Source organism: Pomacea canaliculata, linkage group LG12 (assembly GCF_003073045.1).
Source record: "Pomacea canaliculata isolate SZHN2017 linkage group LG12, ASM307304v1, whole genome shotgun sequence".
In the NCBI taxonomy this organism is placed as follows: Eukaryota; Metazoa; Mollusca; class Gastropoda; order Architaenioglossa; family Ampullariidae; genus Pomacea; species Pomacea canaliculata.
This window is the reverse complement of record NC_037601.1, coordinates 7,230,566-7,257,457: the sequence shown is the minus strand read 5'-3', so window position 1 is coordinate 7,257,457 and position 26,892 is coordinate 7,230,566. Positions and strand designations below refer to the sequence as shown.

Genomic DNA, 26,892 nt, shown 5'->3' with positions numbered 1-26,892 from the left:
GAAATTACACAAACAATAATTACCTTTGTCACTTGCCACAGTTTACGAGTAAGAGGCACTAATTCAGCAATCAAGGAAGACACATTAGATGTAAAGCCACGCTCTGCACAAAAATAACCTGATCCTACGATGGAAAAAATCTTGTCAATCGAGGTTTTAGAGGGCAGTGTACAATTGAAAATAACAAACTGCCGCTTCAGCCGCTGTGGAATATCATTACGACCACCACCAGGTTGAATCATGGCAGCCAGAAACTGTGCAAAATACATGGGTATAGATGACAAAGTGAAACAATTTCTAAATTCTCATGTGAAGAATTTATATTAAATTCATCTCACACAATCATTATGATAAAGTAATTAATATTAGAGAGTCTACTTTAATGCTGCTGATTTATTGCAGGTGTAAGATATAAGGATAAAGATAATACCAACAGATTTAATGGGATACTAGATTCTGCTTCAATTAACCATCATCTGCTTTATTTCCTGCCTTTTTTATTGCCATCATCAGTTCTTTATAATTCAGTTTTCTGCTTATCCACCAAATAGATGTGGTGTTTTGGCTTTTCATGTTTTAGTAAAAATTGTGTATGTTTTTAAAGGATATGTTGGACATTAACTTAAGTGGGGACATGATAGTGTATTTTGACAAAAGGTATAATTTTGAGATTATCATATATTCTGAATTTTGAACACCCCTTCTGTGATTTACTTAACTTCATTTAGTTCATAACACCTTGAAAAACACTTTATTATGTCTATATTGTTGATAAGTGGCTGTGACCTACTATATATATATTTACATTTTGATGAGTCTTAAAACTTTGACTCTATCAAAAGTGAATCTGTAAAATATGTCATAGATCTCACCATAAGAAAGCGCTGAATTCCACCTATCTAAAGATGGCAAACATGACTATAATGTGCTATCAAATTTTCAGTGGCCCTGTAATTCTTTGCTTGTACTACCCATTTTTTGACAAAGAGTTCTTTTACTTCTTTCTCACTTTTCTCAGTTTCAACTTTTGTCACACTCTAATTTTAATAACTCCCTAGCCAGTACAGAGCAAAGAAAATTTGAAGACTGTTTATACAAAGTTCTTCAAATTAGGCTAGGAAAATTTGCCTGGGTAATTGAACTCAAAGCTATGAATTTTCATTGTAAATTTGTGTAATTTTGTTATGAAAATAAATTAAAGACAAACTTCCTGTGATTGTATAATTTTATGGGCTTTGCAGGAAGTAATAAATAGAAACAAACAGATTTAAAGTATGCCATTATATTTTGAAATTTGTCTTGTGGCCATTTTGGTTTATTTCCATGGTAACCAATCCTTACATTTAATGGAAACTTTTATGTTTCCATGTTCTTAATGTGTCCCATGGATATATATACATAATAGAACAGTAAAGAAGGAATGCATCAAAAAGTCTGTTACAATATGCCATGTCCATAAACTTTAAAGTTGTAAAAGCTTTCTTTCAGTCTTTCCAGTACCCATGCAGTGACAGGAAGATATAAATTACAAGCTATTTGGGTCCCACTAAAAAGTAGTCATGTTTTCTTCACTGCTTAAGATAAACGTATTGACTGATCTGCTTTCACATCAATTAAGTTTACCTGAACATCTACAATATGTGTAAATTCTCCTGGTTTCTCCAGACTATAGAAGCCTCCATTTTCCATCAGTTGGCGTACAATCTCGTTGGCCACTTGGTCTCCCCACTCATTGATGATTGGCATGTTGATATCATCAATGAACACAGTCATTGTCTTGCCTGCTGGAGGGCCAAATGTTGTTCCTACTCGTTTGTCAACATAGCTTTCTATTGTTCTCTGAAATTTACATAATTTGCACTTTTCTCACAAGGCACAATACATTTAATGTAAATTTCTCTTTCCAGTATTTCATTACCAGACAATTATAACAGAGTTGAATATGCAGATACTTGTTGAGACCAAACACATGCAAATCCATTAACATATTGTGAAAAACACATTTATAGATGTCATGCACTACATGTATAACCATTAGAAAATTCAGGCATCGATAAGGTCCAAAAAGTTAATATGTATTATTTCATTAAATCAGCATGAGGAAAGGTAATTGTTTGCTGGTTGGTTTATTTATTAGAAAAGTGCTTTCATGTTAAGGTGATTTAGCACTGGAGGTGGGGAGCAAAGAAACTGGAGTACCCAGAAACATCTTCCTTCCCAAGGCCCAGCCCTACAAACAGGTGTCACATACAGTGTCTTGAGATCAGAACTCACTGCCGTGGTAACAAGCAAATGTTTTAAACACTACACTACCAGACAGGTCGTCTGATTTCCTTTTCTGATATCATCTACTTTTAAAAATGAAAGCAATGAATTACTAATTTACATACTTTTCATATACAATGCACTTAATTAAATGTACTAATAAAGAATCAATAGTGTTTAAGATAATAATGCTGTGTCAAGTCTCATTATTAGTTATCAAGCTTGCTGTCTTCTGGTTGTTTGTGATTCTCATGTGCGGAGCCGTGCTTAGGGGAAGGCAGACATGCATGCACACAAAAACACAAAATTACAGACAGTGAGAGAAACAGGGCAAGTTGATGATGATGATGATGATGTAGTTTTATAACGCGCTAGTATCCGCATCACAAAGATGCACTCAATGCGCGGTGATCCCAGCAGCCACCAAACTGCAGGTCAAATGATAACTTCAAATAAGTTTAAACAAGTGAGTCTTAAGATTTTTCTTGAAAGATGCAAGACTAGCAGACTCCTTGGTCGAGAGGGGAAGCGAGTTCCACAAAAGCGGGGCTACATTTGAGAAGGATCTAAAACCCACAGTCTTCTTGTTAGTATTCCCTGACTGAACGGTCGGTCGTTCAAGTCTGAATTGGGCTGCTGAACGAAGGTTCCGCTGAGGAAATGCCGTGAGAGTGAGAGAATGTGGTGACAAAGACAAAGAAGAATGTAAGAAAATACTGTTAAAACAGTAATAAGATATTACCAGTATAAAATCATGCAATTCAGCATACAGAAAACAAACACAACATATCTATCCCAAAACATCATAATCCCCACCTCCACTTTAAGTCTAAACAATCTAAGTTATCAGTGGAAGTAGAAGTCTGCTGTGAGGAAAGCGTTATAACTCCTGTGACAAAATTGCTTAACAAACTGATGGCTCTTCAGCTGCTTCCTTTACACATGCAGTATTCATGGTTGTAAATCATAATATGATACCTTCAGCACAGGGAAAAAGTAATCATTGTGGTAACCAATCAATCTCATTTAATGTATACATTTCAGATTTGATGTACAGACATGCTCACACATAAACAAAATGGCACTTCTAATTTTTCACCTGGATTAGCAATGGTGTGGTTGCTGAAGAAAAATTGATGCTTTGTGAAATGTAAACTTCAGGACTGAAACTTTGCATATATTTGCTGATCATGACTGTCTTGGCAGTTCCCTGCTCTCCTATTAGCAGCACAGCTTTGTTCTGTTTGGCAACTGTTTTGATCAAGAAGTCAGTTCTCACGTTGTCTACATTTGGTATGAGAATGGATGTGTACTCAGGTACAGAGTCCTTAGGATATATGTACTCCACAACCAGCTCATTCCAATGTTTCCAGGCTCCTGAAACAGTTACACCAATAGACTATTCCCAACATTTGCCAAATCTTGTTTATCTTCAAAAAATTTTATGCTTACTAAAACGCACTTTCATTTTTGCATAAATGTATATGCAAATGTGTGTGCTTGTTTACATTGTGAGAGGCAAGAAATAGGTTTATTGGATCAATATATGAGCAGAAAATGGTACACAAATGTGTAACTTCATAAAATCAGGTCTGGTTTCTACATTGCTGTGTATCACAGTACTATGTAGTACTTTGTATAACAATAACATAATAAAGTAAGTAAAAAAAAGCATTTTTAATACACTTTTGTTTAAAATGTACTAGAAAGGGTAACATTTTTTTCTTTTTTTTCCTGGGATTTTCTTTAATACATGCAACTCAAATATTAATGTATGAGGGGCTCTGGAGTGATCAAAGTTCCAAGACAGCCTCTCACACTTATCTTTTAAGTTCTTTGTATTAAAGAAAAGCTCGAGACCTAAGGAAAGAATTAAATTTTGCCCTTTTTAGTGCAAAAGTATACTTAAAAAAAAATGTGTTAATTATTTTATTATTGATTTTTTCATTTGACTTTATGACTTTATTCCCTTCTTATTGGCTGAATTAGGGGATAGCCTACAGTTTACTAGCCCTAGGGCAGCAGTTACCTATCTCTCCTAATTCCACCTGTTAGTTCTCATACAAAAATTTAAAAATTAAAAAATATATATTTTACTACATAGGGACTGCTGAAAATTATTTATGTCTAGGCCGCTGCAAAGTGGGTGAAAAACGATTATAAAGTTCTCAGACATATCTACTGAGTTAAATAAAAGTGTGTAATAATAATAAAAACAGGCCAAAGCAGAACATCATCTTTTTTGCAACTGTCACTAAAGCTGCCCATTTTTAGCTGCAAATAGTCAAGTGGCAAATCAGGAAAGAAAAAGAAAATCTATAGTTTCCCATTATTTTATAATTTATAGGTCTACAATGTCTGAAAGATAAAAATCTTTAAAAATATTTCACCTGTTTTGTCCACATAGTAGTCAAAAATAGAGGCCTCTGAATCAGATGGGATCAAAGGTAAGTCAAGTTTAGGGGTATGACGACGCAAAAACTCTTCCATTTTGGCACGGTCGTCTAGCTCTAGAAAAGCCCCGATGCTCCACATCAGTGTGAAGATAAAGAGGTGCTCATAAAAAGCTTTTCCTGGCTGTGTGTGTTCTTTGTCCTTGTCATCCTTTTCAGGAATCAGCCCTGTCAGCAATGTGACTGCCTGTAACAATCCCATGGATGGTGAAAGTTTATATTTTAATATTCAGCCTTTAAATGCCTTTCCATAGCTGTGGGAGCTTCAAACATATGACAGATGCAGTGAAAATAGTTTTGTTCCTTTATGTAACAGGGGAGATGGTGGGGTTGCTTGCCCAGTCTCCCATTCTTCACTGCAACACTCAACACAGATGTGGGTTTAGATAATTCTTTTAATCTGGTTGATGGCGCCAGAAAAGGCATAAACATACACAAACCATGATCTCCTCGATGGGGTAACTCTCCCACCTCTACTCTGTGTCTTCCCTCCTCTTATTCCTCATACCCTCAAATCTTCTTGAAGGTACCCTGGCTACCTTCCCCTCTTGCCATGCGACCCCCCCCCCCCACATCTCCCTCTCTCCAGGTAAGCCACAGAGCACAGGGTCACCAGAAACAGACACCCTACACTATTGTGGCAGCTCCCGTGCATGTGTGTGTAACCCATTAGTTAATCTTTTCTTTATGTCATTATGTTATACAGCCTTTCTATGTCAGTAATTAAATATTTCGTGCTGTTCAACTATTGATAAAATGACACTAAAATACACATATAAAATTGAATAGAATTTCTTACACTTTAAAATGCTAGATTCTGCATGATTCTTTTTTGTGTAATAGATCTGGTAGAAAGTGCACAATTAAGTAGACTTGGTCTGTGGTCATGAATTTTGAAAAAGCTCATAAAGCTTGAAATTTAAAAAAAAATTCTCTTCATACTATGAAAATAATTCAATATTGTATTAGAAGCAGACATATAATTAAAATAACACTTACCTTCATATTGCAATTTTAGCTTATACTAGAAATATTCAAATCCGTGATCAACTGTCATCGAGAAAATTTATAGCAAGCTAATCCATAAAGGATGCTGTGACATCTTTCCTTATTTTGTTATACATTCTTGTACAGTAACTGAAACATCATCCCTGACATATGCCTGGTCGAAAAAGAAAACCCAGATGAATCAAGATGAGATAGAAACCTTGACTTAAAAGATGCTGTACAATAGGGTGTAGCATCATCCAAAGAATTGTAACAGATCAACAGACACATTTGAGGTTTTGTACAACCAGCAATGCAAGCAAAGAAATCTGCAATGAGCAGAGCAACTCCCTTTTTCTGCCCAAAAAAAAATGCAAAAATCATGTTTTTTTCAACTAAAGGCTTTCTTTTTGTCAAAAGTTCTATATTTAAGAAAAGATCAGTTTCTGATAACACTTGCACTGTCAGACAATAATTATAAACAATACAGGCACCAGTTTTCATTTCTTGTCATGCCGTAAGTAAAATTATGCTTAGTCTGAAATGACGGCATAAAGTCTCTTGACTTGAAGACAGCTTGAATGTAACTATCCATAGAATCCATCACACAGATTGATTTTGATGCCTCACTCACAGTCCTGACACAGCATTTGACTTCCTGAAAGTGGCAAGGTATCTGACTGATCATGGGCTGAGTGACAAGCTGCTGTTCTTCACCTGAGAGGTACTTTGTGAGAGGTGGTTCCAGTGTGAGTTTCTCCACTGATGACAGTAAGTCTTGCAACATTTGAGCATTCTCCTTTAGTTTGGGAGGTCAAATTTCTCTGACTTGCTGTTGAGACACACCAGCTGCTTGGTCTTTATTATGTCCCCTTGCTGCCTTGTTATTGACTTTATCGTCATCTCCAAGCATCGACAGAAGAATATTTTCATGATGGGCCCAGTATGCGCTCTGTTGCACTATGGGCCATGTTATATTCTTGCAGGCTGATGATAAACTCTAGTGCTTACTTTGTTGAAGCAAGTGCTTTGGTCCATTAGTCCATCTTGGGCGACATTTGATGCTAAACCATGTAGGTCCATAGCAGCAGACAATGAGGTGTGTCAAGGAATACAGTTTGTTACTTTGTTGCACTTTTCACATACAGCCGACATATCCTGCTGATATTACTACACCCTACTGTTCAATCTATACTATGCCTACATATGTGCCCACACATACACAGATAGCTCAGCCAAAGATGTAACAAAGAGATGAGGAGACATGTTTATCAGACAGATCTATACCAACAGGACTGCACTCAGCTAGTCTTAAAGCAAAATCCAGTTTCATCTCAAAGGGACTCAGCACACTGAACTCCACAAAAGCCCAGGCCTCAAACAGTGATCCTGATTGACAGCAGTACACATCATCAGAGCCTCCAGGGTAGCAGCAATCCCAGCTGGCTAGTGGAGGACATCAGATGTGAAATGCCCACTCTTAGCTCCAGAATGTCTCTAACTCTACAGTGGATACCTTTCCACTGTGGTACCTGTACCTCAGAATGAGGAGGCAGACAGGCAGTCCAAAGAAATCAGCAATTATAAACAAGCAGATCATATTTCATACGATGAGATAAAATATGTCTCCCACACCAGACTCTATTCTGCCTGGAGAGAATGATTGAAACTGGGTTTAGATAACAATGACCTGCTGCAGCTTGGAAGACATCATTTCAGAACTTACCACTGCTGACTCTTGCTATGCCTGCGCAAACGAGATGTTTCACACTAGTGAATGCCCTTTCATACTTAGACTCAGGCCGCAGAGCACACCCTTCAGATATATAGATATTTGATGACCAACAGCATGCTACCTGGATAGAGACAGTAGAGCTAAAAGAGAAGCTTCAGAGGACAGCAGACTTGAGGATGACCACTTCATTGTTGCTAACGAACTGACAGTGAAGTACAGTGACTGCTTTTTAATAAATAAACCAGACATTGGTACACTAGCATAGAATTAAAAAAAAAAGACTCTCACATTATAAACGCATGGAATAAACAAAAAACTTTTTGTTAGAAAGAGAATATTAATCAAATTAACTTACAGACTCTGACAATTAAAATCTGTGTATAATGCTCTTGTTAAATTTACTATTTGAAGAGGTTTTCCATAGTGCTTTTTCATAACAAGTCATGGTGTGCACTATCAAATTAATGGGGAATTCCCCAAAGGAGCAGAATTTAAGCAGCAGTAATATTTTCTAGAGGCAGCACAAATTTTCCACCAAAAAATAATCAAAGGTATCTGCAAAACCACTCTGTAATTCAGACATTATTCTGAAAGCATTAGCCTTATCATTGTACATGATTCAACTTCTGGATCACAAAACAGCTATAGTGCTAGAGCATACAAACCTGGGAAATGATGAAAGCTTCCAGCATGTCCATTTTGAAAGTAAGGTTTTGTCGTGCATACAGAAGCATTTGGGGAAATGCTTGGCTGAAGAGTGTCATAAATACGTCCCGTTCCTGATATGGCCGAGATAAGAGCCAGCCCTGAAAATTTAAAAAAAAACAAAAACAACTGTAATCAGTGCTGTCTTCAAAGATGGCTGGACAATCATGGCACAATCAACCTTCCCCTCACCATCCCCTGATAGTTCCATGCCACACTTCACAGTGTTTCACCCAGAATTTAGACAGCCTTAGTCTTAATGTCTAAAATTTTGCAGAAGGCAATTAGCAAGTGGTTGCCACAGTAAAAATTAAACATCTTATGGAAGCACTGTAGCCTGTTTCTTCCAAGGGAGAGTATCTCATGTGTTGTAGGCTAGCCCTGTTAGCTTAATGATGCTGAATCTTGCTTACCAGCATAAGACACACAAAGGAAAATAACTACAAAAATTTATTGAACAGAGCAATAATTTAAACTACACAACTGTCACCAAAATTATTTTAAAAATCAGTTATATTTACACTTAATTTCCTTCGTTCCTAGGATGAGGTGGTATATAATGTGCCAATTGAAGACCCCCTTTTTTTGTCTGTCTGATCTTTGCCAGGTTTCTTTTGGTCAGCTGCTTTTCCTCTTACCATCAGAGACCCAATGAAGAGCTATATGTTTTGTGCATCATCTGTTTAATTCTGCACACATGCTTCAGAAATCTCTCTCTTTTTTGGATTATATAATTTTATGCCAAATCTGTGCAGTTAGCATTTATGAGGAGCCCTTTATTGGTAATTAAGCCTGACCAGATTGTTTTGAGCATTTTTCTTAGACATTTGCTTTGAAAAGTCTCATGTTTCTATCTGATTTGTGTTTTTGCTTAGAAATTTAGATTTCAAAGTTTTTTATCTTCACATTCTTTTCACCATCTGCATCTGCTGTTGCCAAAGTAGATAAATTCATATAATTTTTCCACTTCTTTGCTGTCGACTGTGATGGCATCTGTTGACTTCGTATTCTGTCTCATTTCTTTTATTTTGCCTATATTTAAGTTTAGTTTTCATAGTCAGTCATTTCTTTGAGCATACTTGTGTGACTGACGTAACGTCTTCTAGCACTGAAGTAAGTGTCTAGCGAATTCCTCTTTTCATATCTTTTATTTCTTTCATAAGCCATTTCACAGCATTGAACCAGTCTTTCAAACTTCTGGTGTTTCTTCTGCAGCCCACATTGTTATGGCAACTGTTTTCTGTCCGCCTGCATCTACTTGTGCTTCCACCACCTAACAGTGCAGATTCTAGACAAAATTTCCACTAAGTCTACAAGTTGGCTGTTGGTTGAGATTGCAATCCGCAAGTAGTGTTGCAACTTGTGTCTTGCTCTCTCCAAGCTTCTCTCTTGATGCTCATCTTCCTCTTCTTTTATGCTCACCTGGAGGGTTAATGTGCAAAGGTGCCCAGAAGATTGTGCTGAATGTGTTGTTGGGTTCTGCCTAGTGGGAGGTTGCTGCAGTCCCCTCCTCCCTATTACTACCCTCTCAGTCCCCTTTGGACAACACAAACTTGCATGCCAATCAGCGCCACCAACTTTAGTGTATGATCACACAAGAAGCTGTAGGTGATGAGCAAGCAGTTACCATAATAAATTTTTAACACCCAGCAGCTAATCCTTTAGCATTATCTCCATGAAATGAGCACAAGTGGTGGGTTACCTGATCACACCCTGACCATCCTAAAGAGGCAGTCCATCAGGATTAATAGTAATGTAAATTATAAAATAACACTACCAACAATTTTAGATTTTTAAAAATATTGACAAGGTACAGGAACCTTCGCAAATATCATGTTTACACCTTATTCTTCATTACCTGTAGAATTGGAGACCAATCCAGCCCAGAACTACTCATGTACACCATGCCCACTCGGGACACTGTTGCTGGAGAAGCATTGTCAATGTTGTGGGGCTCAAACAGGATCTTGCTGTTTGGAGCCATTGGGATGCGATCTCCATTGGCAAGTGTTAAGGTCTTGTTGTCATCAAGAACAGAGTTGAGATTTTCAATCCAGACCGCATCCACTGGACCATCCAAGACAAGCCACACGTTTTCACCTGAATGAGAGAACTGCCCAGTTTAACTGTTATTTAACGTATGATAAATTTATGGACATCTTCAAATGATGCTATCCTATGATAAGTCAACATCAAGGTCTAAAATCTCAGTTTGCGAGATATAAGCTCTGAGAGTAGTATATTCATACAATGAAATGAAAAAGTAACACTTAAAAGCCACAGAGAGCCAAGTAAAGTAATGATAGATAAACACTTCAACAAATGGGTTATTTTCAACAAAATCATATTGTTATCAGGTCATGAATGACTGCTTAGAAAAACAAACTCTCTTGATTAGAAGTGTTTCATTCTGGGGCGGATACAGTGAGGCCATTACTGTATAAATATTAATAGAGCAACCTTTCTTAAGCCTGGTTGTACGGCGCCATAGAGTAGAGAAGATGCCATCAGTCCAGTCATTGGTGGCAACATCTAGACGACCAAACATCTGAGGGGCAGTGATGGCCTTCGGGTTCATGCGCCATTCTTTGTGAGGTTCTTGGGTGTCCGTCAAGGCCTTCATCAGCATTCGAATACAGCATGTCTTGCCAGCTCCTGAAGGGCCAAGAGTCATCAGTCCATGGCGAACTCTTTGAGTCTCAAACAGCTAGAATAAAACACCAGAAAGTCAACTGCAATTGAAAGCGCATAATTTTCTTTATGTAAGGCATTCATTTCTTCAACAAAACATCTGCTCATAGAAAAATCTTCTGGTTTCTTTGTACAAAAGGTAATCAACAAATGTCAGTTTTCTTCTTGAGATAAAATTTAAAACCCAGAGTATAAACGGAAAGTCATTAAACTAGTCCAGCATTTATCATCATACGCTAATGCATATATGTGAAAACCTGAAGTGAAATAAAAGGAGAAAGAATAATTTTATATATTTTTTTAAGGTTAATTTACTGGATAATAGTGTAGCCCACTCAGTTACATCATTTTGTAAACACGTTTCTTGAACAAAATGGCCAGTATAATATTATAATACTTCTTTATTACTTGCTTAAAAACATTGGCAAACATCAGACAACAAGAGTAATGGAGCAAATAAAACAGTGATGATGAACATGTTTTCTTAGTTGTCATAGCAATCTTTTATTAATGTAGTTTATGAGAGCCGGTATCTCATATGCTATGTCTATTCTTCTAGATGATTTGTGTTTTAGCTCCTGGGATGCTGACAGGGAATCTGTTATTACAAGGTATTATCATTTTGTCGTGTTCTTCATTTTTTGCTGAAGTGTCTGAACAGCTGTCTGTATGGCAGTCAGCTTGGCTGTGAAATAGAAATATGCACTGGGAGTCTGGTACATAAATACATGATGCTGGAGAGTAAACTCCCAGTCCAGTCATGAGAGCTATAAGTATATATATATATGTCTGTACATTCTTCAAAAATAGTGCTTAGTTAAAGCCTTGTTTCTAAAGTGATTTGGTGTTCTTCTTTTCTGTATTAGGTGAGGTCAAAGTCTATTTGTTGTTGTGGAAGTGTTGAGGGTGGTGTTTGCACCTCTTGAGGTGTAAGTGAATCATGCGGACTGGGTAATCTGGTGGGAGACACTACATCTTTTAGTAGTTGTTTGACACATACAGATTATAGTAGTAGTTGGCTGTCCACTTGATCCTTCATGATCAATTGATCAATAGTAGTGTTACACAATGGGGATGACATAATCCCATCTCTGTTATACGCTGTCATTATGTAGTCATGGAACTGATGTATTGTCCACTGATGTATTGTCCTTGATGCGGGCGTGTGTGTGTGTGGGTGTGGGTGTGCTCACTTCTGCCATTGCTGATGTTATTGTTGATGTCTTTGATTTTTACTCTGACTGCTTGCATGCTGGAAGACAAATCTCCTTTTCTGGACAATAAAGTAATCTTATCTTATCTTATCTTATCTTAATTCTACAGGAGAAAGATAAGGCACAAAGATTCATGCTTTATAGGGATGGTGAACCAAAGGAAATCTAATGCCTCACAGGTAACATCAATATTAAACCAGACATGATGCATTTCACTTTACACTCCTCACAAACATTTAGAAATCCTTCTACACATCCTACACATTAAAGACAGGGGCGGGGGGGGGGGAACTATTAAAAAACCAGCAATAATAAGATTTAGTGAAGAAAAATAGATACAAAGGGACACAATATCTCATGGAATTGCTACAATCCTCAACAAAAGCCAATCTCTCTATTACAACGTGTAACTGTCACAAAAGTTTTTGATATAGTTGGAAAAAAAAATTGATTTGACATTCTGTGACTCAATTTCACCCATGCTGTTGTATAAACTGATTACTTACGTGCATACTCAAAGTGTTAAAGTATGTATTTGGAAATATTCACATGTGTGTGTACTAATGGGCAAAAGTTGTGAGCATGTATCCTCAAGCAAATAAATTTTGAAAGATGAATACTACATGGTAACTTATGTTATAAGTATCCTACTTACCCCAAGGTCATACCCTTTCAGGTGTTAGCTACAGTATTCTGGGTACACAGTAATTTCAATCTTGAAAGTCAATCAGTCTATATTTGACAGCAGCTATGAACTGTGGTACATCTTACTTACACATTGTATTTGTAAAGCATGCTTAGTTGCTTGAATTGCTTAATCTGCAAATATAAAACAACTAGTAGAATCATTAAAAGGCAGCCTAAGAACAACAACAACAACAACAACAAAAATTGAGGAATATTTGTCTGATCTTGAGTGTTTTCTCACCTGCACAACTTTTAATACCCATGCTGGATGATATACAAGTTGAGCCTCTTCAACATTTTTTTGTAAGGAAGTCTCTAATAATGGATAGCCAGCCTTATCCAGTGTGATGCCAGGAAACAGGTCATCAATCAGGGATAGAAACAGAGGCTCATCCTGATCAACCAGCTTTGACAGATTCATATCACGCAGCCCTCTCATCACAATAGTCATTTCTGTATCATTAGGGCACAGACGCTTTACAGCACCAAGCGTCCTCAAGACGGAAAGAATATTTCGGAGACCAAAATCATAGTGTACCTGTGGACAACAAGAAACTTGACATGAATGATCTTTGTGATTTTTCATTTCCTAATACCCTTCTTCTGCAGACTATGCATATTTTTTCATATTAAAAAAAAATATACCCACTTTCTACTGGTGACATTTTTATAAAATTGTAACCAAATATCTTGGCCATCCAGTGGCACAATGGTGAAATGCTTGTAGCCAAGACAGTAAGAGTCCTGAGCTATGAGTTCAGATGACCTGCATAATTTCTCTCTGCATGTGTTTCAGGAACTGGCATAGCACCCTCCTGCAGACTATGTGTATGAAAGAGCATAGCAATTATGTATCAAGAATGTCATTTTTTTTCTAAACTGTTGAATGTTATGCAAGCAGCATGTGCTGATGAATGTGAACTCTTTTGATTTCACCACCTGTTGATCTTTAATGGAGGAAAGCCTATGGTGACTAATGATATATTAGCTGGATGGTTAAATATAGAACCCTTATATAAGAGCTTTAAAATGGAATTTTGATATTTATGTCTCCTTAGGAGATAATTATACTTTTTGACATTTAGATTCTGTTAAAATCTCATAGTTTATGACTTTCTGGTGTATTACTCATTGTGCTGCTCAGATCTCTGGTTGTTTATTTTGCATCAAAACAACAAGAAATAAAAAAAAAAAAAAACTTAGAAGAAACTTCCAAGTGGAGTATTGGGTTAAGTATAAAGCCACAGGAAGCCTACTGGGAGATCTTTGTGCTTAGTTGAGAAAAAGGACACATACTGTCACATAACAAAGAACATGCCGTGACAATGTGGCACCTGTTTAGAGGGCTGGACTACCTTGCCATGTTATAGAATTCACTATTGATGGTGTAAAATACTAATCAACCAAAGAACATTAATAGTAAAATGATCAAATATCTCTGTCTAAATAGCTATTTCAAAGTTTTTGGATGATTTACAGACATCATTCTGCACAAATTGTATATGTAACTAAAAGGACACCTACTTGCTTTGTCAGCTGCTCTTCACAAAGCTTGTATAAAGTGAAGAACTTGCGTGCGAGGATAATGTTGTCAATGAAACCTACAGAAGCCAGCTTGACTCGTATGATGATCTGGCGGTCAGGCACCATCATAGCCACTGTACGGAAGTTGATCTTTAGGTTCTCGGGTAGTTCTTGTCTGCCAGCATACCCTGGGTTCTAGCAGGTGAGATATATGGACAATTTTCAAGAAGCTGTATTTATTAAGCATTAAAAAATTGTTCCATAAACTCTCACATAACCAAAGATACATGAAACCTAAAACTTATGAGGGTACACCTATTTGGGTGATTTGAAGGAGAGGCACCAAGGTAGTGCTAATACTGTTTCTCTAACAGAAAGCTCACAGTGTTAAAACTTTTCAAGTCTACATAGTGTACTTACCATAGTAAGAAATAATCCAAATTCAGGATTCATTGAGACAACATCACCATCAGTGAAGATAAATTCAGACTTGCGTTCCTTTTTGCAGGCCAGTACAATGGCAATCTGCTGTGCAGCCACTGATAGCACTGGAAGCTCAATACGATTGAACTCGTCAAAACAGCCCCAGGAACCTGACTGGGCCAGACCTAACAATAAGGAAAAAGAAATCAAATGTATTGTAATTAGAACTAGGAGAGCAACAATATATTGAAATATACAGCATTGGACGCATGCTTATATCAAAGATCAGACGTAGCTTTAATCTTTTAAGCTAATCCCAGAAAATGCTCAATTCTCAATTCAGGAATTAATCAAGACAGGTGGTCACATAATGGTAAACTAGGACAATCATCAGCACACATCCACGACATCAGAATCAACCTTCCCTTGAAATGGCACCAATCAGACCTGGTGCAAACTGGCCCATGGGGCCTGCCTGCCAGTACCGCTCATCAAAGGCTCTCCTATGTTGCTGTTAGAATTGCCCGCAGTAGAACATCAGTCCACTCCTTCACCTTTGCTAGCTAATTCTTTTGCTTTCCCCGAGACGACTGCCTTCAATGGACTCTTGAAGGATCATATTTGGTAATGTGTTAAGTGTCATGACCAAACCATGTCAGCTTCTACCATTTGATGGTATTGAGCAATGCTTCCTAGAGCCATACTGCCCCATATCTTGTGGAGCTTGGCCATCGTTGCTTTTGCTGCTGCAGTCCTCAGATGCATGTCCACTGTACAGCTCTCATTCTTGGAGATGGCTACACCCTAATGTTTAAAACTCTGAATCTCTTCCAAGTCTGTTCATGTGGATTTCTGCTTTGCCAGGTCTGATGGTGTTCATCAAGACCTTGCTCTTATCGGTGCTGACTAACCCTTGCATAAGCACTTGCACTAGTGAAGAGCATGTCAGACCCCTCTGATGGACACTGAGGTGAGTGATCGTGGAGTGTATCTCACATAATGCACACAAAGACACAAATGAATTCACACAGTGTTTTGGGTCTTAGAAGAAAATGCTTCTTCTCTTCATTTTATAAATTATGAACCAGTCCAAGCTCTGCAATTCAGAGCAAAATTGCACAACTAGAGATTTTAAACCCTATTTAGTAATTTACTTCATAACAGTCAATTAGTGTAGACATTCGATCCTTGCTGAAACATCGCTCAAAATAGACATACCTTTAAATATGCGCCCAAGTCCTCTGAAATCCATCTGATCAGAGCAGTTGAAGACAACAACATATTTGCCCAAACAGCGGCCCATGTCCTTGGTAGTTTCTGTTTTTCCAGTTCCTGCTGGACCAGCTGGAGCACCACCCATTGACATGGCTAGTGCTTGTGCCAGTGTGATATAACATCTACAGTACAGAAACATCAACATGGTTAGTCCTTGTGCCAGTGTGACATAATAGCTACAGAAATATCAAAATATATGCACTTAGAAATATGGACAAGTTTGTATGTGTCTATTTATGTATATAATCTCTGTAAGGGAATTTTTATAAAAGATTCTTTTGTCTTTTCTGAGAAACATTGTATTTACAAACTGAGTTATAATAATAGCTTAAGAAACATTGGCTATTAAATTGGAAACAAGCTTCTTTGACAGATGCTTGGACCACTTGCTAAAATTTCCATTTTCTTTCCATATGCCTGTATTGTGATGAGTAGTACATTGCCTCAGAATGCCCACTGTAGACATTATATATGCAGACTTTGGACGTTACCTTTCGGGCACTAGTAGTATTTCACAGTAAATATCCAGGTGTGGTGTGTTAATGTCATCTATGTAAGAGGTTGATCAATTAAAAGGGGTTAAGTTTATTCAAAAGACCATTGGTTAATAATGTTATTGATCAATTGGTCCATCCCTTGCAGGCTCTGTATGTAGTTTTAATGGTTTAATATGATAAAGTAATGTTACATTTAGCAATTCCTGGTACTCCTACAACTGGCAAAGCTAGGGATCGAATTTCTCCAAAGCTCACCTGTCAGTAAGAGGAGTAATAACCAGTCTGTCAGTACAGCCCAGAAACTCATTCTGATAGATATTGTTTGTATCAGTGATGCTAACAATACATTTGTCTGTTTCTTCTATAAAGTAGAATCTGGACTGCTTCAACCACTCAAAATCTGTTGGAGACTTTATATTCTTTTTAACCTTTGACAGATGTAAGCAGAAACCAAGGAACAAACATTGAGACAATTATTTTAAAGCAATGATACATGATGCAAAAGTAAAACCTTTACTTTTATTCTCAATAATTGAGGCCAACACTGTCTACATAAAGTTATATCCCAACAGGTAGTGCATCTAGAAATAATAAATTATAATGCTTGTTCCAGATCAAGAGAAAATAAGGCAACATTTGACATGAGTACACAAAACAGAAACACAAAACTGCATAACACAGCACAATAAGAGATATGCAACAACACTCCATAGATACTTCCTTCACTTCAAATCTCAGTTATGAAAAATCTATTCCTTTAAGAATCTTGGTTTGTACCTGTAGCATGCTTAATATGGGAATGCTTAATTGGGGGTGGAACGCTTTCTGATCCCAATTCAGCACACAAGTCACTCAGCTTCTTTTTCCCTTCTTTATTCAAAAAAACTCTTCAACTAAAGCTATGTGAAATTTGGGTTTTGGTTGAGTTTTGGATATTTAAATTTGTGTGAGTTGCAATCAGAACACAACATGTTAGTACCCAACAGAAAATTCCACCTGGTCCCTTTACCCCAAATGCTATGCCAACATTGAGTCTCTGTTCAAAACATGGGAAATCTCATACATAAAATTCCCTTCTCCTCTTGCATGTGTAACATCATAAATATACATCATATCTAAGCAATGACATTCCCCCAAAAATACATTATGTCACAAAATGAAATGCTACGCAAGAATTTGTAAAAATACAAGGCATACAAATCTCTACACTCTTCAGCCACAAAATTCCCTTATTAAATCCCTCATCCTCCTCCCTCATGATGCTATACAAGGAAAAATGCCCCATCTTCTCATACAGATCCTCTACAATCATCCTACACATAATAAACGTAAACCACACAAAAATGCAATACCCTCTTAAAGAAGAGATTTAAAAACAGGCATATTTTGTACAGACCTGGATTAGGACAAACACCCAGGGTGGGAACTTCGGTCCCACCAGTCCAATCCCACACCCAAAAATGAAAGCACATGGCAGACCAGAAGGAATAAACACCCCTTGTAGTCTCAGTCTTGCAAGACTGACACACATTAAATTAAATAAGGTAAATTATGTAAATACATATGACAATTAAAACTAAAAATATGAAGTTGTTTTCGTAATTTTGTCGTGGGTGTTACATATCACACTTACCAGTTCATCAAAAATATCTCGCTGATGAACATGGATGGTGATGAGTGTCTCAAACTTCACTCTTTCTATTTTTTTTAGGTCTCTAGTAGTTTGAGCAATCAATTTATTGAGCAGATCCAAAAACATTTGGTTGGTGGAAATCATGCATTTGCGATCTACTTTGGCATTCTTCAAGGCTTCGGTTGAATCTCTAGTCCATATAAACTGGATTCCCAAGATTCCAACCTAAAGAAAAAAGAAGATGATTGCTTCACAAAAGATCAAAAGATATCTAGGTCATATGACAGCATAGATTTTATATTATGTTCGATTCCTGGAATATCCTTCTAAAATACTGCCCATTTAATAGCAGCACGTACATATGTACAGCATGTACATAATCTCACTGATTTCGCAAAGATACCTGACGAGGAATTACATGAATTTGAAAGTTGAGTCAGATGCAATATTAAATACCCATTAAAATGGTTTTATCTTTTAAGGTTTTGGGAGTAGGAAAGGTAAATAGCTCAATCTTCTAATAGAGGTGCTTAATATTTTTACTTTATAGTACTTCCTGTTATCCCATTTATACCAGTTTAATATATTTTTGATTAGGTTCATTAACTTGATTTAATGATCTCTCTACAAGATGACGTGACTGCTTACTTTTTCAAAGGGTCTAATCAATTAGGGTAATAATAAATCTTCATTTAAATAGCTATAACCAGATGCCACAGAGCTATCTGTACCCTACTCTATCCTCTTATTTTCTATACAAGGGAGTGAATGTAGAAAGATGATGCATACTATATAAGGGTTAAGGAAGGTGCTAGAGTACTCTGTTCATGCAATAAAGCACAACTGTAGAATTGTCAGACAATAAAGCATAACAATGTCAGGCATTCGAAGCTTTAGTTGTTGCACAAGAAAGACTTGTACTCTGGACTCCAAATCAAGCCTTGCTACCTTGTCTAGTTATGGTAAGGTCTTTTAATAGGTTGATACCTTTTTTTGGAGAATTATTATGATGTATCAAAACATTAATATAGGTAGAATCTTTTGATAATTTTGACAGTGCATCTATTTATTTCTTTTTGTGTAAATAGTTTAGTGTAATCACAATACCTAATTAGTTATAGGTAAGTTAGGAATGAGGGTTGAATGCATCTTAAGCACCATAAGAAAAGGATAAAAGTAAATCACAATTTACAGGTTTTCAACCATGGGAAAACGTGAACTTTTATATGACCCTTTGAGGCATATGCTGTATGTTGACACTGGGTCAGAGTGTCCTACATGTCAAAGCTTGCAGCAATGAAGTCTGCCCAAGGCACTATTCTTGTTATGGATTCAACTATTGCTTGTCTTACCATAATAAAATACAGTTGGAGTACTTCATTTGTGGTGATCTTGATCAGCAGTTGACTATATCTTACAAGGAATCTTGTTTTCCTGTGTTGCTTCTTGGAGTATAGCTATCAAGGGAGTAGCTAACCTTCAATGACCCTATTCACTCAATTCAGCTGCAACTGAGTTATGCATATTTCAGCTGCATATGACCTATTTTTCCTTGCTCTGCATTGTGTTGATATCTCCTACATGCTGGCACTCTAAAACTACAGTGTGGTGTTAGAGACCATGTATTTTTCAGTGTGCCCTGTGTTCCACACCTTTGACATTATTAGTAAACAGAGGACATTACAGACTCAGAAGTACTGTGAGTTTATCTCTTAAACCATTCTTTTGCTGGATGCTCAGGCCAGGACCTGACCAGTTAGTGATTCTTTATGAACTGACTGAAGACTCAGAGTGAATGTTATAATTAATGAGACATGGCATTTTGCTGTGATTGATAATTACTGGTGGCTCAACTCTGATTGGATTTAACTTGTTTGAAGGTTTAAAGATTTTGGATTGTTTGTGGGTACCGAGTTCACTATAGCATCAGTAACCTTTGATTTTTATCCCGTGAGGGTGAACTGTGAGATTTTAATTCAGTATATTTAAGTTAATTGTCTATCATCCCCTCCTCCATGATCATTCTGCCACCTGGTACTTATCCACACTACATTTAAGTGTATATGCCAAGCTAGACAACATTTGTTCATTTGTTATTTGTTTCTTCATGAAAGTTTTCAACCAGGCAGCCAATTACCAAGAACCAGGAACCAAAAGGAATCATATTTTTTTTATTGAAAGACTGCAATTGTGCCAAGCAAGTGAGCCGATGGACATGATAGTTTATGACACCCACAAATATTTATGCAGATGTGACCTGACTTGTAACTGAATTTATAATTGGCAATGACAACACTGTCTTTTAAAAAATCCTAGTTTTTTTCCTAATTGCTGTAATACATTAAGTACATAAGTTTGATCTTTTTCCACCTGACAGTGTAAGATTATTGTTTTGTTAGATGCAAAAGAAGTTTAAGAAGAAACACAGTATCTAAGTAACATTCCACAGTCTGCTACAGACAATGTATTCATTAAAATGTATGATTACCTGAGCTGGGTAGGTATCAAGAAACTCCAAGAGTTGAAAGCTTTCATCTGATACAGCTACATATGCTGTACGGATAATACTGTGGAGAGAACTTTGGCTCATCAACATTAGATTTGTCAGCCATATTTCCACATTGCCATCTGCTCGGACTGGCTTGTTCAGCTTTCAATAAAACAACCCAGAGGATTTTTGTACAGAAACAAACAAAACAAAATTTCTAAAAATTTAGTTGCCTTTGACTATACCTTTGAGTATTATGAACTATAATACAAGGGTTTAATGCAAATGCTGTATCTCCTGAATGGAACAAATGTGTTCTGAAATAAAATTTCAAAGAATGTAAAATGCATAAATTCTGCTAATGATCATAACTTTAACTACAGCCACATGTTCATAAACAAGATTTTCCACTTGTTAAAGTTTGGCCATACTTACAAGGGCACAGGTAATCTTTGCTACCTCTGCCATTGTAATCATAAATATAACAGCATGGGTCTTATTACCTCTATCATTTCACCTTCTGATGACACAATAGTAAGGATCAGATCATACTGTTTTTCATGAAAGATAACACTCTTGGTGTTGTCAAAGACGCTGAGCAAATGGGCCTGAATAGTGTGGGGGTCACTGGCCTGACCCAGGATTTCCAATAAAGCAGGATCAGACACAAAGAAGAACCGGGGAAATTTCAGGCGCTTTTTTTCTAGGTATCTGGAAAAATGATATTGAAAGAGTATAAATGATTTTATGCTGATGTAACTCAATCTTGCAAAATGGGATCAAGAAAAGTGACTTTAGGTATCTTTATTTCCTTTATTATAACACAATCAATAGACCATTCTCAATGACCTCAGTAAGTTTTCATAAAATGAAGACCTTATAAGTAATGTGGATACAGGTAAATGAAAGAACCAATTAGCTGGACACAGTAAGCAAGAGATACTCCTTGCTTAAAGACACTCTTGATCTGGAACTCTCAACACTAATTATAGATATGATTGACTAAATATAAATGAAATCAATGCATAATGGTGACAGAAAGACCAAACAACACATGAGACTGCTAAAATAGGATAATTTCATTAAATGTATCCTAGCAATCCAATATAGACAAGAACCAAAATATTACTATGATAATGGACTTATCATACAAATCATACAAATCAAGGCTGACTCAATGGAGTTGAATGCATTCACATCATCATTAACACAGATTTCACATACCCAGAAAGGGACTTTTGACATAGCTCCAACTGTTCCATTAGATGGGGAAGTAGCTGCATTAAAGTGTCATCACCAGTACAGCAAATAATCACATTGGTTGTCTCATGGGCTTTCTGCATGATCTTCATCCAAGACTTGTCAATGAGTGAGAACCTCTTTGCTTCCTGCATCAACATCAGCAAAGCTATCTTCAAATTAATATAGTATTCCTCTGTGTTCTCTTCCCCAATATCCATCTTTTTCATCTACTTGTTACAAAATGTCAGTGCCAAACATTGAGAACCCTTACTGCTTTGTACCAAGTGCAATTTCCCAAAATCTATTTCCAAAAGGAATAATACTTCTCTGTTCTTCAGGGAAAAATCTAAAAACATCACATAGAAAAAGAGGTCAAAACACAGACATCAGAAATGGATATGTTCATGTTGTATAAGAGTACTACCAATGTTATTTTGGCATCCTCATCTCCTGCCTTTGCATGGGTCAATATGTATTCATATTAGATGCTAGGCTTTGCAGATTCAGTCACTCAGAGCATAATTCAAAATACACTTCATAGGACTGCACTATCCACAAGGCAAAGCACCAGCAGGGGTGTTTTAAAGGGGTGTTTCTTCACACCCATAGCTATGGGACAAAAAATATCTCTGCTGTAGTGACAACTTTATGCCATCCCTCAGCAAGAAGATCTGGTTGCATAGTTGTTGAATGCAGAAAAAATATCAGTATACCATTTGTGACATCAGTTTTGACCTCTTTTTGAGCCCTATGATCTTTTTTTTTAAGCTTGTATTTCAGAAACGGAGAATGGAGAGTCACGGACTTTTAGAAAACAGTATTTTGTACTGAGCACATTCCAGTCATTTAACAAAACAAATCTGTACCCCACCAGACCTTAAATGGTATCTTTACTGTTCTGTGTGTCTGTAAACTCATGGACAGATAATGTCAGTTTGATAAATAAAAGAAATTATGGCTGGCTAATAGCACTCAGATCGAGGCGCTCAAGATCGGTCATAGTAGATCAGTTTGTTGGTGCTGCAAATTATTATGTTCTTCACTGGTGGCCTTGCTCCAAGTCTAGCCAGTACCAGTTAAAGAAGTGTTGGTGGTGTTGATGATATTCAAAGACTATATGTTCATTATATTTCAGTTCAGACATTTCAGCTTATAAATAGTGTTTCATGTCTGATAGTTATGGTTGGTGATGAATATAAATTCCTTAGGACATGGATATATGATGATGGATGATTGATGATGATGGATGATGATTACGAAGACAACAATGATGATGTAGTTAGTAGTGAAGGTGCAATTGTAAAATTGATGTTGATATGGGACCTGTGGTAACTGCTTGGCAATATCACCACCAACAAAAACAGCTTCTAAGTAAATCCACAGATTTTGTACTTGAATCCAGTTTTCAATAATCTCATTAGAATTAGAGAGATTTGCCACCCATTGCTGTATCTGTTTCTTGAATGGAGCATTGTATCTAAAGAACAGAAAAAACATAAATAATGAACAGCATGTGAGAAGGAACACATTAGCTGTAGAATTCTGATGTAAGGAGTTAAGTTACATTCGTGTTACATGTAGCAAAATACATCTTCTGAAAGTATTTAATAAATTATCTTTGAAATTATTGCCTCACAATTTGAAAAATGAATTGCTTGATCAATTCTTTTTACAATTTATGTTCAGGCTTGGACATTGTAAAGTTGATTCTGACATCAAAACAGTAACATTACATTGTTTTAATGAGAAAGAAGTAGACTGGATCTGGAAATACATTCCTAAAAGCTCTATCACTGTGATTTTTTAAATAGTATAGAACTTAGTTGACTATAACTTACTAATTTTCTCCATCTGTTTAAGGGATGCATGCCTTAAAATAATAGCTTACTCACTTATCCAGAACCTAGATAATGTGAATGTAGTAATATTTAAAGAAAACATTTGAGATTTCTCTGTGCATATCAATGTTTGGAGGTGTTCATCTTGAAATAAAGGAGGTTATTTGCTCAGATTTTAGAAATTATTTTTTAATGACTGAAATTAATTCGAAAACAAATTTTTACTTCTGTGGATCATAAGTTTTTAGCATTGTATTAAAAAATGTCAATATTTAACAAGTGCTGAAATGTCCTTGTAAATCATGATTTTCAGCTCTTTTTTGTGCATGTGCATATATGCATATGTACATGTGTGTCTGTGCATGTGTGCATGCTTGGAGGAGCTGTGTGTATGCATGTATGCATATACGTATCTGTGTATGTGCATGCATATGCATTTTCAAAAGGAGCAATTCTTTTTATAGAAAGTGATGTTGGAAATATGTAGATCATGTTGTATAAAGTGAGAATAATCTAGATACGATCTAGTTCAAGGCTGTGCTCACCTGTTTGTCATAAGTGAACCAAGCACCATCAGAGAATCTTCCATAAGTGAGATGAGCTCTTGTATCTTATCAAATTTCAGAAGCAATTCTCCACGATTTTTAAACACTGAGAACTGGAATTCTTGACCGATCCAATCAGATATCACCTGCTTCAATTTGGCTTCAATGTCTTTCTCTTTTACTGCACTAATGCATGTATCCTTTTTCATCATGGAACAGAAGATACAAGTTTTATTTTTATGATTATGCTGACAAAAAATGTTCCTGTATAGTTGACAGCTTTCCCACAATTCAGCCTAATCAATACTGTTAATGTTCCAGAAAGCTTGCACTAGTTTCATCTAAGTGTCTTCAAGCTCAGTAAGGGTTTATAAAAATTTGTCAAAAATATAAAAACAAATTTTTGAAGTATAAAGACATAACCACATCTTTTGCTAAGAAATCATTATTTTAAGTATATAATAATATATGCATGAAATCTAAGTAGGAAATCTAACATAAGAAAATATAGATTAGTTGTGCTAGGCAATCCTTTATGGCCTGATAACCAGAACAAGACTAAAACTGTCACAGTCTACACTGTGAGTGGCATAATGGAACCAATTGACACCAGGGGCAGGACCATGGAACAACCAACAAGTACCTCAATATCTTCCTTAAACTTCAGAAGAGGAGCTTCCAGAATATTACGCAAAGTAAAGTCCTCCCTCTCAATTGGAATTTCAGTCATTGTGAGTTCTGCTATCCTCTGCCAGTGGCGTGGCTTCATAGCCTTATTAGCCATTAGCTCCAGCAGAGGCACCATCTCATTAAAATCATCGATTTTTTTTTTCAGCTCTTCTGCAGCTGGCCAGTCTTTCAGAGCTTTTGGCAGCTTCCGAAACCTTAAGGAAACACACGAAAGAATGAGAATTATTAACCAGTAAAATATCAGAGGAAATGTAAATACAACTTATTTCCTTTTTTATTAATCATTATTTTGGTTCTTGAAATGATGAAGAATACTTTCAACAGAATATGGTGCAGAGCAAGTAGTTCTTGAGGGTCAACCACTACGTTTTGATCTTGTAAACCTATTGTAGTTCGAAACAACTAATATGCCTTTTGTAATATTCTCTCTCTGACTCACTTATTTTGGAATTCCTGTAGTTCTGCCATAATTGCCTCAATGTCAACATCCTGCCAAAAGATGTCGTAATAGCCTTCAACTGCATTGTTGACACTATTGTAAAGACCGTACAGCTTTTGCAGGAGAGTCAGTTCTTTTTTAATTGATTGTAGACGTGGGTATTCAGTCACATGCAGACCAAAGAGTTCTTCTCCTGCAGTATAGGTTGTAAATCTGCGGTACAGGGCCTCAAATGTGTTTTGGCAGATAAGAAGTCTTTCAGAGGCCTCTCGTGGTGCCACTCCTGGAACCATTGGCCCACTCTATAAAACACAAAAATCCCAACAGTAAATTACTAGCATTAATGACAATAAAGGAAAAGCTTAAGCTAGTAAAGGATTTATATAGCCATATGGTTTCAAAATTAACATGCTTTTAACAAACTTTCACAGCCTTTCCCCAAACCAATGTGTTTGGCAGGATATTGCACTACATAAATGAAATGTTACAGGAGATAACATAGCTTCAGTGTAGCAATACTTCATGGTTTTGTTCAAGAATCTGAACAAATGTATTTTTGAACATGTAAAAAATATCTTTCAAGTTATATTTGTTATTAAGTGTAGCTTTTAAGTTCTCTGTCTCCAATTGCCATAATGTCAATTGTTTTCTGGTACACCATTTTTAACACTTGTCTGTGGCCTGTTTGGATAGCCAGTATCCAGATTGAGACATGCAGGATCTAGGCATTCCTTGTTGAATGGCATTAACAGAAAATTAAAAGAAACTTTTAGATCCAGTAAGGGAAAACACTTTTTTTCAACCTATAACCACAGTGAGATCCAACAAATCAAGATGGTTCAAATGAACACCTTTTCACAGAATCTAGGGCTGGAAGGATTTTATTTACAGAAATGCATTTATGGCTTATAGTTTAGCTGTTCTTTTGAGTACCTTTCTTTCATGTCTGAAATTTTACACTTTTCTCAGTTTTCACAGATTATGAAAGACCTTAAAGAACTACCTAAATCGTCAAAATCTTTAAAAAGGTTGCAAAACTCATGTGAGCTCTGAGCTAGTATTTGAAAAATGCTTACCCAGCATGATTAATATGTTTGGCATCTCTCAAGAACAGGATACTTTTTTTTACAGAATAGACTTTTGTTACCTGATCATAGGTCGAGTAGAAGTCATCACAGTCTTCTTGAAATTCGCCTAATGTATTCAGAAGTTTTTCTTTGTAAGGCCCCTGAATCACAACAAGCTCATCCTGGACCTTGCATGCCTGATTCTGCACCTTCTCCCATATGTACCGCAGAGTGTCACAGCGCTCTAGCAATTCGTCTGTCACTGGCAACTCATGTTTTTGCAGCATGGCAAATGTTTCCTGCCAATTAAAATTGTTTTAGATTAACAGATATATTATTAGATAGCTTTTAGTTAATTTTTAGAACACTTACACTGAACCACTTTTTTGACCCCTTAGGCTTTGCATCTCTAAGATGAGACTTCATTCATTTGGTTCTCTCTTTCTTTACAATGTCTCTTCAATTTTACTTTTTTCCTTGCTAAAGGGTGTGTT

At 36.5% G+C, this 26,892-nt stretch overlaps 1 protein-coding gene across 4 annotated transcripts in view; it reads right to left on the bottom strand.

The window, feature by feature from the left end:
- The window catches only part of LOC112576959 (dynein heavy chain 5, axonemal-like), a 101,662-nt gene that overhangs the window by 39,017 nt on the left and 35,753 nt on the right, over positions 1 to 26,892 (bottom strand). For all 4 annotated transcript variants that reach the window (XM_025259851.1, XM_025259852.1, XM_025259855.1 and 1 more), the window contains 21 exons: positions 26,479 to 26,697; positions 25,332 to 25,633; positions 24,846 to 25,086; positions 24,203 to 24,402; positions 23,143 to 23,296; positions 21,802 to 21,965; positions 21,081 to 21,288; positions 20,578 to 20,739; positions 18,090 to 18,314; positions 16,712 to 16,884; positions 15,903 to 16,081; positions 14,682 to 14,869; positions 14,262 to 14,456; positions 12,979 to 13,275; positions 10,606 to 10,852; positions 10,004 to 10,245; positions 8,106 to 8,246; positions 4,656 to 4,905; positions 3,365 to 3,642; positions 1,624 to 1,839; positions 24 to 254 (listed from right to left, as the gene is read on the bottom strand). In XM_025259851.1, the coding sequence (XP_025115636.1) occupies positions 24 to 254; positions 1,624 to 1,839; positions 3,365 to 3,642; positions 4,656 to 4,905; positions 8,106 to 8,246; positions 10,004 to 10,245; positions 10,606 to 10,852; positions 12,979 to 13,275; positions 14,262 to 14,456; positions 14,682 to 14,869; positions 15,903 to 16,081; positions 16,712 to 16,884; positions 18,090 to 18,314; positions 20,578 to 20,739; positions 21,081 to 21,288; positions 21,802 to 21,965; positions 23,143 to 23,296; positions 24,203 to 24,402; positions 24,846 to 25,086; positions 25,332 to 25,633; positions 26,479 to 26,697 (4,512 nt within the window). The remainder of the gene's footprint in view (positions 1 to 23; positions 255 to 1,623; positions 1,840 to 3,364; positions 3,643 to 4,655; positions 4,906 to 8,105; positions 8,247 to 10,003; positions 10,246 to 10,605; positions 10,853 to 12,978; positions 13,276 to 14,261; positions 14,457 to 14,681; positions 14,870 to 15,902; positions 16,082 to 16,711; positions 16,885 to 18,089; positions 18,315 to 20,577; positions 20,740 to 21,080; positions 21,289 to 21,801; positions 21,966 to 23,142; positions 23,297 to 24,202; positions 24,403 to 24,845; positions 25,087 to 25,331; positions 25,634 to 26,478; positions 26,698 to 26,892) is intronic.